General features: G+C 48.8%; 1 protein-coding gene across 1 annotated transcript in view; it reads left to right on the forward strand.

Moving 5' to 3' along the window:
• LOC144824553 (uncharacterized) overlaps positions 1-16,362 on the forward strand; it is a 47,010-nt gene that overhangs the window by 19,360 nt on the left and 11,288 nt on the right. Inside the window, exon 3 of the mRNA XM_078683610.1 lies at positions 2,704-2,838. Within this exon, the coding sequence (XP_078539736.1) occupies positions 2,704-2,838 (135 nt within the window). The remainder of the gene's footprint in view (positions 1-2,703; positions 2,839-16,362) is intronic.

A 16,362-nucleotide genomic window follows, 5' to 3' on the forward strand; every position in this document is an offset into this window, starting at 1 on the left:
GGCTGATGACCAGCATTTCTCTTGGATGCTCCAAAGTGACTACCCCCATACATCTTTTGGGCCCTCAGGAGAAGGTTTGTGGAGCCACAGATGCTCTGAAGTGACCACCCCCAATCATCTCTTAGGCCCCCTGGATCACAGCAACTTCATGGAGCCCCAGACGCTTTGACGTAATCCCCCTTCGAGCATCTCTTGGGTCCCCAGTACATTTATGGAGTCAAACAGTCTCTAAAGTGACTGAAACTTCAAGGATCTTTGGGGCCCTCAAGAACTTCACAAAGCCAAAGATGCTCTGAAGTGACCACCACCACACGCACCTCTTACGCCCTAACAAAGTTTATCGAGCCAAAGATGCTCTGAAGGGAACACTAGCTCATGGATGTCCACGATCCAACAGATGGTCTAAGCTGACTCTCAAGCTTCTCTTGAGTTGTCAGGGTGTCGTTTGTAGAAAAAACCTTTAAACTGACCACCCCAACTAATGTTTTGAAACAGTTTCATACCAAGCACACTCCTAAATGTCTAAAAGTGAGCTGCCTGGCTACCAGTTTCTATCACAAGATGTCCATGGAGCCAATGATGCCCTGAATTGACCACTACTTTATGCATCTCTTGAGCCCTCAGAATAGTCATGGAGGCACTGATGTGCTAAAATGTCTATACTAAAGCATCCCTTTGGTTCACAAGATGTTCTTGGGGCCAAAGATGCTTTGATCTAGCTTCCTTCCTGGGTCCTCAGGATGCTCAAGGAGCCACAAAGGCTATAAGTTCACTACTCATCGTGTACTGGTGGCTTTCGCAGGACAGCACCGCTTCAATTCACTTCCGGAATTCCAAATGGCCCTCAAGACCTGGCTGTTCGTATAAGACTTCAGGACCTGCAAGTGCCTGGATACCCTATCAGGTGATTAGTTGTGCTTCATGAATCTTGATTGATAGATCGAATATAGACTAATCGCATGGTTGTTACAGGCCCTCCACCTAATTCACACCAATCGCTAGACTGAGGACAGACTCAGAAGAGGGGCACCAGCGCATTGTTTCTAGTCAATTTAAAAACTGCTTTGCTTGGGCTGCTACAAATTCATGTTTCCTCTGGTGGTTCCACAAAGACCACAACACGGTGGTTTACCGTGCTCTTTGCATAATGAGTGACTGGAGGGGCTGTGGCTCTTTATGTAACTGGTCCTATAGGGAGCTTTTCAGATTTTGATGACCTTTTGGAGACTGAATGCTTTTTCAACGTTCTTAACGGTACCTTTTGCAGATGAAAATGAAATGGGTGTATATAATACGTCGTTAACTACACAATAGAATTAAAAAGACACGGAGACAAAAGGAGAGAGCATAATCAAGCTTAAACTGGAACACGAGAATGTATCAAAAGAAGGGGGAAGGGCAATTTCTAGAAAAGGAAGGAAACGGATTGAAAATCCCCATAATTATTAAAGATTTCAGTATCATCCTGACAAGACGCTGCCTAAGTTGCCCTTGCTTTTAGACTGTTTTAGAAATGGGAAGGTTCAGCTAAGGACCCTGAGGGAGGGCCCAATCAAAATCAATGACAAAATAGACCTTTACTGCCCATAAATGATCAGAAATTAATTACATTCTTTACACTCATCATTCCAAGTGTTAAACCTTATTACTTTACTAACTCATTTCAAAATTATTTTTGTATCAGCACAGTAGGAAAACCTGGTTGACAGTGAACACCTCAGTTTAAAAATCAACACAAATATTTAAAAGAAATTGTGCATACAAAAACATGTGATTTAGGTGATTGACGTGTGATGTGGATAATTGTCCCGATCTTAACAATTATAAATGTGTTCCATGTTGTATGTACGGTGTTCATATTGCCTGTAAATGCTCCCCATACTGTGCGCCAACGTGTTTCGACTTCATATGTGAGGGGCATGGTTTAAAAGAGGTCTTCCTCAGGCCCAAAAGTATGTTTTATGCACTGTCAGAACACTTGATTATGGTGACACACCTAAAATTCCTCTCGACAATATCAAACCTCATACATTCCAGGTACCATATCCATTCCAAATTTCATGAATACGGGCTGTTAAAACAAAAAAGAAAAGAGGATGTATTGACTAATGCCCAGTTTGAACTAGTGTTTCTTACCTATTTCCTTAAGTGCACCACACGAGATATCTCAACAGAAATGGCATTCTTGTGAGTTTATCTATAATGTGGGGGCAACAAAATCATATTAGCTTACGATTATCACCATTCTAAACATTTCTTGTGATTGGTATCTTTGCATGTACTACAGTCTGATACGGGCTATGGAGGTGGTATATAGCTCCCACTTGGGCTATGTTACTTCAGTGGTGCGTCCTCATTAGTATGGTTAGCATCAGAGTGACGATGTATTTGTCCAGTCTGCATCACACACGAAGGGCAAGTGTGTGCGCAGGCGTGTTCAGTCCACGTCCCTGTGAGACATGGAAAAGACGCTGGGGCTCCTCATGCGTCCTTTCTAAGCATTAGTCTGTCCATACTCTTTGCCTAGTTTTCTGAGTAACGGATGACACTGGCGCTCTTATTGCGTCACTCAAATGCACTTCCTTACCCTGTGCTTCATGGGAAATGTAGTCGGGCCACTTTGTTCCAATGGGTGTCTGGTTGCAGGCCTAGTGGGAATTATGGCCAATCTGTGACTCTGCTTTCTCCCCCCTTGCCTCCTAGAATGAAGGACTGTTTGAGCAGCGTGAACGACACAGCCTCGCGTGTGGTTGGACAGGCCTTCTTCAATGTCATCCAGGTGCCGTGCTTCGAGTTCATGTATGAGGAGCAGTGCGTGGAGCGGTTCTGGTATGGCTGGTAAGTGTCTCAGACTCACCATGAGACCAGGGGGCAGCCATTGCATGCTCAGGCCCCACTGTTCTACAAATGCCCTCCCTTTCTTGCAGTACTGTAATATGAACACACGATCCATCATATAACAGGTAATTGCCCGGCCCTGTGTAGATGTGTACAGTATGAATACACATCTGAGACTGCCCTCTTTACATTTCCAGTTTGTAGTGTGCAAGGATTCGTCCTTTCCAGTTTGAAGGCTAAAGCCCAGTCAGCCTGCTGAAGGTACCAGTTATTTGCATCCGGTTTTGGGTTGTTGGCTAATACACAAAACTGTTGGCAGCAGCACTGAATTGTCACTATTTACCCTTTTGATGAATCTACTTCTTACTGGAATTTGCAACGATTGCATTTAATTGTGAAGAATGTTTGTAGAGTAATGAGCATCTTCTGATTACTCCAGCATTTTCTTCTGGATAAACCAGAATCAGCGCATAGTCCAATCAGTGATGGTGGGACCACACAGATGTTTTTTATCATACTGCCCTGAAAAGGCGTTTCTGTTTAAGGAGAGCTGGAATTGGTCATGGTACCTTTCAGGTCCTACATGAATCTCGTGTGGTTGGCTTTGTTCTCAGATGTATTGTATGCCACCGCCTATTACCTTGGGCTCAACTCGTAAGATTCTGCCTCTGCCTATGATCCGTCTGAACGTTGTTTGGGTGATTCGGCATGCAGAGGTTAGTCTTTTAATGAGGTGTGAGCCTTTCTAGGTATATTGGCCTTTTGCTCCAGAAGGTTTTGTAGGCTGTACAGAGAACTTCAAACGTTATCCTAGTATCTACTGGGACCCAACGGAGCACTGTCATTCCTGACTTCATGTGGCGACACCGCTTCGGGTTCAGGCAGAGAGTAGTAGTGTTTTCTGGCACAAATCATTTTATGGAAATCATGAGTCACAGTGTAATCCATTAATACAGTAAAACAGAATTGAGAGCTGGTCTACTAACAGCCTTTCAATCACACCTTCCAAAATTCAAAGATGATGGGATCTAGAGGTCACAGCTCTCCAATATTACAATAGTGGCTAGAGGAGTGTATTTTAATTGAACTAATCCCAGAACTGAATAAAAAGGAAGCAATGGGTTGTTTTAATTTTACAGAAGGCTGAGAAATGTCTTCTCAATTTCTTCCCAGGAGAAGTAAATTTGGTAGCTCATTAATACACAACATAATATGACTGCCTCAGAACGAAACAACTACCTGTCATATAGCTACTGTATATCTTTAGAATGCGTTAAGTCAGCATGGGCTCATTGCATGTTTAAACGCCATTTTTCCTTTTGCTTCTTCTGAACACGACACTTAATTGTTGATTTAGCTTTCAACCTAGTAGTTCGTTGTGGTTTACATGAGAATAATATGTTATTGCTCTGATATCAGCTTTGCTTAATAAACTATGTCTGTACAGAGAGTGCTGAAGCTTCAGGAATAACACGATACAGAATTGTTATGAGGTCTGATCTTCGTGCCTTCATAGACATAACATAAGTGCAGCTTCTGCCAACTTTGGGCTTTAGGCGGGTTTTATATGGCTTTGCTTGAAGCACACAAACACACTTGATGCTGTTCGCATGCAGAGAGAGCTGGTGTATGCTGATGTGATCTCTTCATTCTAGGATCCTGAGGTATGGGCCCCGCCCTGCTAAAACCCAAAGAGACCTTCTTAGCTATTAATATAATATGTGTGTTAGGGAGGGTGAGAAATAAGTGTTGTTAACCCTTATTCATTACAGCATGTTAACATGCTGTCACCATTTGCTTTCTATGGACTAGTAACTATGCTGATAACTTTGCTTCTGATAATATGTTTCCTTGTATTATCTAAGATACTGCGCCTGAGAAGACGGCATTAGTAAATAAATATTTCAAATGTGCACGTGTCCTCATTTACTCCACGTTCTGGTTTGAAATGATTGTATAACGAAAGAGTGCTCATGTGTTCCACGTAACCTGAGGTACTGTAAGCTCATGTTCTGGTTTGTCTAAACATTGGGAGTTTGTTATGACTAATGAGACACTGTAGCTAGCTCGGTAAGGGGTTTGTTGGGTACTAAGGTGAGTTTTGGGTCACCCTAATTCGCTGAGGTTCCAATCCTCTGTGCACAGTTCTGTGGGAGAACAGAAACCCTGCTACATGGCGCCCATACGTTGGTGGACTTATATCATGACACTCGAGTAGTATATCGTTCAAACCTTAACCCCTTCACTGTCGTTTCCGGAAAACGGTGGTGTCGGTGAAACCTACCTATTTTTTGAAATAGGTCTTTTCAAGCTTGAATCTATCTAAAACGGTTTCTTTGATTTACTACCCAGTTGTGCTACAAAGTTTCCTTTGTTTTTCAGTTATTCCGGTGTAATCATGGCGCAGGCTGTGGCCATCCCGCAGCATAGTCGCATTGCGGTGCGCAACCATTTACAGGCTTTCCAAGTCCCGTTAGATGGCTTGGCTGTGATTTTGGTGGTGTGTGCAGATCCGGCGTACCCTTTCGAACTGTTTTATTCGTGGGTAACGTTTCCGGGAGTGGACGCAAATTCTGGTGTGTTCTACACCTACACACCCTCACCTGTACCGGCTGAATATACACCGTACAGGGCACTGGAAATACCTATTGATCATTGGCAGCATCGCGTTTGGTTTGATGGCGCCCTACCCCACTCTTTGTCCGCTTCGAGGTTGGGTCCATTGTCCATTCCAGGCACAAATTGGCCTGCATTGGGTGGATTCACCCCGCACCCGAATCACGGCGCTTGTCCCTTAGCGGATATTCGCAGACTACATGTTGTCTCGATTGCCGTGATTCGTGCATTAGTGCAATACATAGGTCGTCATCTCCCAGGAGGTCCCCCGGGGGGTTCGGCCGTTCAAACGGAACATGGCGGTTTAAGACTCAATCCAGTTATGGTCAATTCGGTTTTTGGTAAGCGACCCGATGATAAAGATGATTTCCCTTTCTGGCTTGCCGAGAAATTTGACCAACTGCAGGCTGTGTTTCCAAATTCTACTCCTGCTGATAAACATAGAATGTTGACGATTACTTTGCCTAAGGATTTAACTCCTGAACTCGTTGACTGTGAAAGTTGGGGGAAAACTTTTGCGGCCGTTTATACGAGGTGTTTCGGCACCCCGTCTATGTCCGTACTGCCTACGATCGTTAAGCGTGTGCAGGATGATCACGGACCGGAAGCAGCGGTTGAATTGGGTATGCGCCTGTGTGGTTCTTTTGAGATTGTTAGCGATCTCATCCTCTCCAATATAAAGGGAGATGCGGTGAACTTTCAGGTGTCGAATGCTTTGGCTGCTCTACCCGATGCCGAGAAGCCCCGACAGTTAGCGAAGATTGTTGTGGCCGCATACAAAACTATAGGTCGCACAAGTAAAGGTCTGAAATATTTTCCTATCAAGGAGAAAAAACAACCACAGGGGCAGTCTGCTACAGCGGATGTCCAACCCAAGTCCAATAAACAGAATTGGCCTAAAAAACAGAAACAGGGGAAGCAACAACAGCAGACTCAGGATTCTTATCCTGCGCCACAAGTTCCTGCGCCGACAGAGAGAGTTTATGATTTGCGCGATCGCGCGATGATTAACTCACCTGATCGTTTTCAGGTTTATGATCAACGCTCTCCTCGTTCCTTTCAGGACTCATCGGCCCGAAGACCGGTGGAGGAGGAGGCGGTAGGGGACGTGGTGTCCAACAAGGACGTGGCCAGTCGCGCCAGACAGACGGCGCAGCGTAGCAGGAGGATTCTACGCCTAAGAGACCGCAGTTTGCAAAAAAGAAAGTCGCAGCCCTAACAGCGCATCGATATGCCACAGATAGTGAGAACGCGGCTTCGGAATCTGACGTGGGCTCTAACCTTGCTGGACAGCGCGGCGGAGATTACCATAGTGAGAGAGGCGCTGCGTCCACTACTGAGGGTGACAGCGACTGATGTCTACGTTGTAATTGAAACAGCCGATACGAGACTTGCTCCCCCTGAAAGACTTTATGAAATTGTCCTGTTAATTGAAGGTGACATACAGCGTACCGTCAAAGGGGTATTTTGGGAAAATCTTTCTTCTACATATGATATTTTGCTTTCGGAGGCTGACTGGCCCCCACCTTTTGTGCTCGCGGCGCTGCGAGGGGAGGAGGTAATCCTCCCCAGGTTCGCGAACACAGTCTCGAAAGAGCATACGCAGCATTTTGCAGAAGAGTGGGCTCGGGCTCTCGCACCGGCTCTGTACCGTAACCAATGTGGTTGGGATAAATTGTCCCCTTGCCACGAAATTCCCTTGCGGTCTCAGCCGCAGCCTCAACCTCAATATCCCATTTGGCGTGAGGCAAAAGCTTCCGTCGCGGAAATCCTTGAACAATTAGAATATCAGGGAGTAATTGAAATGTGTGTGTCACCGATGAATAATCCTCTTTTTACTGTGACCAAGCCTGACGGATCATATCGTTTGGTATTGGATTACCGGCATTTGAACTCGCATTGCCGTAACTGTGCAGTACAGAATACTCACGGCTCTGCCCTAGTGGATAGTCTAGTGCGTAAGCGTTTTAAAACAACGCTTGACATATCCAACGGTTTCTATGCCCACAGATTGGACAGCTTTAGCTCCCAATGGACCAGTTTTACCTGCGCTGGGGTCCAAAAACAATTCCGGCGTCTCCCAATGGGCTATAAGAATAGTCCTGGTATATTTACCGCTCGCATTGTCTCTCTTTTGGAGAGGATCGACCCAGGTGCTTGTTCTTATGTGGATGACATATATCTCACAGACGACGAAATTTGGGAGCATCTGTGTCGTGTAAATTCAATCATTTGTAACTTTGCAGACATGGGTTACAAATTTAACTTTGCAAAATCGCACATTGCCGAGTACACAGTGTTGTTCCTGGGCTATGAGCTCAACAATGAAGGTAGAGGTTTGGCACCTCACTTCTTGGAGAAATGCGCACAGTTGCGCGCTCCTACAACACTGAAAAAATTACAGTCTTTACTGGGCTTTCTGAATTTCGGGAGGACATACATTCCGGAATATGCCCAGCGTATCAAGCCTTTGTATGCTTTGATACAACCAACTTTTTCCAAATCATGCTGGCTGCCTGAGCACTCAGCCATCTTGCAGTCCTTGCAGGCTGATCTGCTCGCTTCTAAGTTCTTACTGACTCGTGATAACCATACCAACCTGGTGATAAGAATAATACCGGGGACAGTGGGTTTCACGTACCTCACTTTTAATGAAGGAGACACAGTACCTATTGCTTACAAGTCACACTTGTACACTTCGGCTGAGATGCGATTTCCCACTGTGGAAAAGGTTTTAACAGCTGTGCAGATGGCGATTCTTAAGGAACGGGCTCTGTCACAGGGGAAACGCATGTTGGTTGTTACACCCTGTCCTCATTTGGAGGCAGTCACGAAAGCCAGTGTACCAAATTCAAAAGCTTTGCACCCTCGGTGGATTCAGTGGGCTGCGTCCTTGACGTCCACGGATGTCACGTTTATTTTTGACGCCTCGCTGCGGTCGCAAGAGTACTTGCAGTATGAGTTTGTTCATCCTGCTCCTCTAGCCATGCGACCTTTGGAGGACTTCCATTGCATCATTTACACTGATGGTTCGGCGCAGGTTGCGCATGGCTCTAAACACGCCTACGTTTCCGCATGCGCCATTGTGGTCGGTGCCATGTTGAACGATGAGTTCATATCCAGGGAAGTGCACACGCTGCCACTGGGAGATTGCACCGCACAGTTGGCAGAGCTTCGTGCTCTCTTACTAGCGTTGGAGTACGCTGATCCTAGTGTTACTACTCTTATTGTAAGTGATTCTTTCTACTGTGTCCAGTCTTACAATGAAAACTTGTTCTTTTGGTTTCAGAATGATTTTCGTGATTCCAAGGGTAGCACAATAAAACATAAGATGATCTGGGTTCGAGTGGCGGAGCTTAAGGCTACGTTGCCGCTCGTGTTTGTAATTCATACTCTTGGCCACCAGCGTGTTGGAGTCCACGCTGTCGGTAACTCGCTTGCTGATGAAGCAGCGAAATCAGCGGTGTCTACATACTTAGTTGCAGCAGTTACTAGGTCCAAAAGTAAGATTGATAGTGACATCTTGGCGGCTGTTGCTGCCACTGAGAAGGGAGGTAAACATCCTACGGGGTTCCCTTCGAAGTACACATACCACTTAAGGTCCGACAAGGTTCCTTTTGTGAAAATTCCTGATGTTGGGGAACGTTTGATTCCCAACTCGGATCGCAGGGCTGACTTGATTACAGCGGCTCATGAAGGTGTGGCGTCTGCGCATGCGGGCGTCTCGGCCACTGTAACTCAATTACAACGTTTCTGGTGGCGGGGACTGTACAAACAGACGCGTGATTATGTCCTTCTTTGTGACATTTGTCAGCAGATTAAACCTTCGACTGCTGCGCGTCCGCCACAGACACAGTTGTACATTTCTAATAAACCGCTAGGCTGTGTTTATTTAGATCACTGCAGTCCTTTTTCCTCTGATACTGCGTATAAGTACATCTTAGTAGCAGTTGATTCATGCACTCGCTTTGTGTGGGTCTGGCCCCATCGCAGCGCTGATTCACGGACTGTCATTAGAGATTTGCGCATCTTTGTAGGGATTTTTGCCTGTGGTACCTTCCATTCGGATCAGGGTCCGGCTTTCGCCTCTAAGGCGTATAAGGATGCCATGACTTCGATGGGGGTTCAAGTCAAGTTTTCGTCTCCCTACAGACCTGAGGGTAATAGTGTAGTGGAGCGAATGAACCGTGATTTAAAGCAATCTTTGACAGCTCGAGTTATAGGCACTGGCAGAAACTGGCTGACCCAACTCAATGGCGTACAGCGTGCTCTTAATAATCTCCCTAGAAGGTCTCTGGGTGGGCGGACCCCATACGAAATGCTCTTTGGCATCAAGATGTACGTCCCTGACCTTGACGGTCTAGACTGCGTGGCTCGCGCCGCTACCTTTGACGTAGATGAACATTGTAATATTTTACCGGATCTACAAAAGACCAGAGACAGTCTTGCAAAGGAACATTTGCCCTCCACGTCGGATGTTGCGTTGCAGATCCCGGTAGTCGGCTGGCTACCCCAAGTTGGAGAACTGGTTCGAGAGAAGAGCGATAACAAGAAAGAATTTGGTCCTTCCTATCGAGCTCCGGTTCCAGTACTTGGAGTGAAGGGCACAAGAACAGTCATTTTACCACCACTTCCTGGTCGTAAGGAAAACAGGTTTATCTCAATTGACAATGTCAAGATACACAGAGTGGCCGATTCTTCTTAGCATGACACCGGCGGTTTCCTGTCCTTCCATTGTGAGAAATTCAGTTTTGCCCACAGCTTCTAATCATGAAACTGAAGTGGCCATCGAGTTGCCTGCTATTTCCAGTCCTTTATTAAGTACTTTGCCCGGTACAGACCTTGATGTGATAGACTATACTTACCCCACTGACTTGTCCATGCCTGACCTGCAAGCCCGGTTGGCCACAGAATCCAGATTTTCATTTGACACTGTTTCCAATGCCTCGAAGAAACCCTCACGTTTTGCAGTTTATGCCAGCTTATTTAAAAAAAAAAATTTAATTCCCCCTTGGACATATATTTGGCTGGTGCTTTTTTCAGTTTACCTCTTTATGTCAATTGGGTTTGTGTTTTATTTTTTCCGACTTATGAATGGACACTATGTCGAAGAAAGAACATGCATTCGACATCTGAATGGAACTTCGGCCCCCCTTTCCTCATCGCATTCTTCACACAGGTTGAAAAGAGACTTGACATTTGTTAACATCACTGCTTGGCCTGTCATTGATGGGATAGTGTGGGATGCCGTCAGGTTTCAAATTCATGGCCCTACCGAGGTTGTTAATGTCCCCAATGTGCTTAGGGTTAACATGGGGGATGTAGTGAAACAAAACATACGTTCTGATGATTGGGATGTTCAGGCCGTAGAGTCTTTGTTTTCTGATTTGAAATATTATGCTGCCTTTGATGCTGAGGATTTGTACTTAGAATCTGCTAATTATGGTGATTTGTTTTGCTTTCAACATTTTGGCAATCACTTCTTACATAAAACGGCATCCAGAAGGAATACTGTAAATTATACACAATGGGAGCATTGCCCAGCTCCTAAACAAGGCAGTTCGAGTACTTTTTTGAAAAAGTACACTTATTTTACTGACTTCAATCAGTCTAATCCCGAGTCCTTTTATTTCAAAATGACACAGAAGCCTATGTCCAAGGTTAGACTTACCGATACCAAATTATTGTATTCGAAGTCCTTTCTTGATCAGCTGGCTGTTGGCGGCTATGAATTATGGAAGGAAACTATTGACTTAAAATCAGTTTGGGGTTCTAAAAACTGGCAGGTACAAGGCACTGAGGCTTTGCACCGTGCTTGTCTCATCCCGAATCAATTGTTGTTTTTGAATTCCTCTATTTCACAAACGACGTGCTTTGGATTGGCTACTTCTAAAAAATTAAATTCTCCCACCATCCCAGAGTTAGAAGAATATTCTGGCTGGAGTAATTATACTCAGTTTTCGATTAGGGACTTGCAAACCCTATTGTTGAATTCATCCTTTAACATATCCAGTATGGATCCGAAAGGTTGGCTGATGTGGCACAGAAGTGCTGATTCATGCCAGCACCGTTTTCTAGGTTTATCTGATGGCTTTACACAGGTCAGACCTGATCCACGTTTTGAAACCGAGCATTCTGTCACAACTTACTCTGTGGGCAAATTATGTCAAAATTGGTTGAAACATTCTAAATTTTCTGCAGTTAAATTACATCTTGCAAAGCTGAATGATGATGTAGATTTAAATGATTTCATAAAGGGCCCGGCTAGTGGTAGATCAAAAAGATGGATATATGCTGTTTACAATGAAATCTGGAAGACATCACAGATTGAGGCTGCGACACGCCTTAGAGCTATAGATCAAGCCAATCTAGAAAAAGTACTTGCTGTGGTAGATAATAGTATTAACATGCTTTCTTCCCGCATTTACACTTTAGATAATATTGTGTCTTCTGTAGTGGATATTGTGCATGATGAAGTGTCTGTGTTATACCATGGTCAGAATCAATTACGGGGGCGTGGCCAAGATGGCGTCGGAGTAGGACGCTCTTTCTGTGCCTCTCCGGCGCCGATCCTTCTTAGCGGCTTATAGCTGCTGTCATCAGCCCGTTTCGGCCACCGGACGGCTGGTCGAGGTCAACGGAGTGGTGCGCCGTCTTCCGGTACCACCGGCGGAGCGCTGTTTCACTCGCGGAGGCGAAGAGAGCGGAGAGAGTGTGCGGCCTTGCAATCCCCGGCCTCGCGTATACTGGTGGCCGGCCGGAAGTTCAAGACTGTGGAGGAGGCCCGCGACCACCACCCGAGCTCTCCACGGGTGCCAGCGGCTGAGCGCGAGCCAAGCGGGTGGCGGAGGGTGAGGTTTCCTGCCGAAGACCACTGGAGGCTCCCGATCTTGTGAGTGGAGGGGCCGGCCTTGTGAGCAGCGTGGGGCCCGGAGGCGCCGATTTGGAGGTGTAGAGGAGGCCCCGGGTGCTTCCCGCCGGCGGCGCCCCTCTGGGACGCACAGCAGGGGACAGCATCGCTTTGTGGAGCTGTGCGCTGGCCGGGTGAGGAGGAGCACTTTCGCCCGGCGACCAGGCGGACGACGCAAGGGGGCAGCTCGGCCTCCTGTGGTGCAGAGGAGTCCTGGGGATTGCGCCTGACGCCGGTCTGCTTGGCATAAGGGCCCCCGGAATTGCCGCCGCCTTGCTGTGCCTGATCATCGGGTGGACCAAGAGACTTTACCTATGCAGGCCCCCCTCTTGGGCTGTGGGATTGGGAGTGCGGCTCGGAATGACGCCTGGTGTCCTGGAGGTGGTCAGGTTTGACGACGTGCTGCCGCCATTTTGCTTGCCGCATCAGGCCATCTAGGTGCATCACCCCCGCGCCCACCTTCCTGGTCCTCGGGGGCTTTTTCAGCTGTCCCTTGGGACTGCGGCACACAAGGACCCTCAGGGTGCCGCTGGCCGGGAGCAGAGTGGTTGGTATCGAGTCGTGTGGCCCGGCTGGGCCTGAGAGGTGACCGAGGCCTCGTCCACCCTGGTGTGGGGTACCTAGCAGTATGGCTAACCAGGCCCGCAAGGGACGCGTGTTGAAGGACGGAGCATCTAAATCTTCGCAACAGCCGGCTTCCCCGGGGGCGAGTGGGTCACCAAGAATGTCCGACGACGAAGCCCCGGCCACCAAGGCGTTCATGACCGAACTTTTTGCTTCTATTAAGGAGGACATCTCCGAGCTGCGGGCGCAGCTGGCCTCTGATCTCCGTGAAGTGCGGAGAGATGTTGATGAGATTGGGGAACGAGTGGCGACCCTGGAAGACCATGATTTGAACACGGCCAATGATGTCCACTTACTACAACAAGATGTCCTTCGTCTTACAGAACAGAACTTGGACCTACAGGCGCACACGGAGGACCTTGAGAACCGTTCCCGTCGGAATAACATTCGCATTAAAGCGGTGCCTTGGGACGGCGAGGCAGGGGACCTACGTGGCTATGTGACGGAACTGTTTCTACAGATCTTGGCCGAGGACGAAACGAAGGACATCCAGATGGATAGGGTTCATCGCGTTGGCTTGCCCAGGCGAGGGGGGGGGCCACCCCCCGACATCCTGGTCTGTGTTCATGACTTTCAGGTGAAAGAGCGCATCCTCCGTAAAGCCAGAGCCATCGCTTCGCTGCAGTTTCGGGATCACCACCCTCAGCTCTTTCAAGACTTGGCGGCCTCTACACTCCAAAAACGGAGGGATTTCAGGCCGGTGACCGCTTTTCTGCGGGAGCGCAACATCGCGTATTCTTGGGGGCATCCCTTCAGGATCATCTTCAGGTGGGAGAACAGATTAGTGCAGATACGCTCCCTCCAGGCAGCAAAGGACCTCTTGGGCTTGGAGGATACTACGCCGTCCCAGAGATCGAATGCGTCCCCATCCCGGCGGCGTCGACGGTCCTCTTCATGGCACAGAGTGGGGTCTTCTCCGGTTCGGGGGCGCCCGGACCGCGGTTCCAGCCAACAGGAGAGGGGGAGCGCGGTAGCTTCCGTGGCCTCGGCAACGATGCCGGCGTCTCAGGCCAGCTCTGGAGCAGCGTGAGATGACCTACTTCGCGTGGATCGGCGCTGGAGGGGGCACGGACCCCCCCGGTCTGGGTGAATGGATGTACTTTTGGAGAAGACTCCCCAGACCGTGAACTTGGGAGGAACCGGAGAGGTCTCCCTGTCCTGTCCCAGGAGTGGCCGAAGCTCCGCGAACTATGGACCAATGGGACTGATGAGTATTGTTTTCAGTTTGTTAATGTTTTGGGTGGTTGGGGATTTAAGGGGTGGAAGAGGGGTGGGGGTTGGGGGAGGGGGTGCTGGGAAGGGGGTGGCGACCGGGTGCTGTGTCTGCGAGATATGGTCTGCGTTTAGTGTGTCCTCCTCTAAGGCTCACTGCACGGGGCTGCTTTCTGGAGTGTTCTTTGCCTCATATGGGCCTATTGGCCCCCTAATTGATTTGGGATATGTGCGGATGGGAATGCTGCGCCTCTTAGACGGGTGGGTCCTGGTACCTCTGGGTAGGACGCTAGCCTGGCTGTTGATGGCGAGATGCCTCGATGTTTGGCACCTGGATTGTTTGTTCGGAGGGCCGCCTGGTGTGCTTCGTTCTGGGGGACCTGATTGTGCTGCTCTGCTGGGGTGGGGGGGTCATGGGGATGACTGGAGGGGGATGCTTAGAGTTTGGCCTGGTTCGGATGAGTGTGGAATGGCGATGTCCCTGGTGGGGGTAGGGGCGGGGTCCTTGCTGCCGCACTCCCAGAGCGATACCTCCCGACTTTGTCATGTCTATTGCTGTAGGGACCTGGAATGTTAAAGGTCTCAACTCCCCGCAAAAGCGTCAAAAGCTCTGGAAGTACCTGTTGGATCATCATCTGGATGTGGTGGCCCTCCAGGAAACCCACCTTGCTAGGCGGGACGAACTTCGGCTTCGTCACCGACAATTTCCCCTCATTTACAGGGCGTCTGCGTCCACCAAGCATAGAGGTGTGGCCCTAATGTTCAAGGCATCCCTCCATTTTCAGCCTCTGGGTGTGAGTAGCGACAAGGAGGGCCGTTGGCTCATGGTGAAGGGGTCCCTGTATGGTCGACAATGTACCTTTGTAGTTGTGTATGTCCCTAATGCTGGCCAAAACGGGTTCTTGCAGGAGCTGTTGGAGAGGGTGGGGAACTTTGTGGAAGGGCACCTATTCCTCCTGGGAGATTTTAATATGGTCTGGGACAAGAGCTTGGACAGTTCGGGTGCGCGGAGGGCGGAGTCCGGGGTTTTTTCAGTAGAGACGCAGCGACAAATAGGGGCTTTGGGTCTCGTGGACAGCTGGCGCTTCCTACATCCACAGACTAAGGACTATACGTTCTTTTCCTCAGTACATCAGTCTTACTCCCGTATTGATCACATTTTTATTAGCCAGGCGCTTAGGGGAGATGCCCAATCCTCTGATAACTTTTCGATCTCCCTCTCTGATCATGGCTTGGTGACTCTTGGCTTGCAATGGCGTATGGGTGGGGACGGCTGGCGGAAGTGGTACTTTCCGGCGGCACTCACTCGAGATGAGGAATCTTGTAAAGCACTGCGGAAGGCCCTTGGAGATTTCATGGCGCTTAACCCGCCCTCAGATACCTCGGTTTATGTGACCTGGGACGCGTGCAAGGCTTCCTTGCGGGGTACCTGCCTCGCTCTCAACGCACACCTCAACAAACTTAGGAGGACGGAGAGGGAGGCCCTGGAGGCGGAGCTTACCCTTTTAGAACAGGCGCACAAGTCCAACCCCTCCAGGGTGACTCTCCGGCCACTGACGGCGGTGAGAGGGAAATTGAAGGCCCACTATAATAATAGGGCGGAATTCACTCTCCTCCGCCTCCGCCGCATCTCCTACTCCCAGGGGAATAAGGTCGGGCGGCATTTGGCGCGGCAGCTCCACGATAAGCGCGAAAAGGACTACATTGGGGGAATCCGCGACCAGGCAGGCTCTGTACACCATGGTGATGCGGACAAAGCTGGCATCTTTGGCCGTTTCTACGCCACTCTTTATGCAGGTGACGCCCCCGACTCGGAGGCTCAATCTGCATTCCTGAGGGGTCTCCCTTTGCCACAGGTCTCCGCGGAGTGGAACGACATGTTGAGTTCCCCGATTACCAGAGAGGAGGTTCTGACCGCCATTAAGGCGTTGAAACTCCACAAGGCCCCGGGCCCGGACGGCTACACCGCTCTGTTCTATAAGACATTTGCATCTGAGCTCTGCGACTTCCTGGTCTTCCTCTTTAATTCCATGGCATCGGAGGGCAGGACTTCTGACACGATGGCCGAAGCGTTGATCACGGTTCTCCCCAAACCCGGGAAGGACCGTGCTGAGTGCGCCTCCTACCGGCCGATAGCGCTCCTCAACCTAGACGCTAAACTG

This window comes from Lissotriton helveticus, chromosome 3_1 (genome assembly GCF_964261635.1).
Source record: "Lissotriton helveticus chromosome 3_1, aLisHel1.1, whole genome shotgun sequence".
NCBI lineage: Eukaryota > Metazoa > Chordata > Amphibia > Caudata > Salamandridae > Lissotriton > Lissotriton helveticus.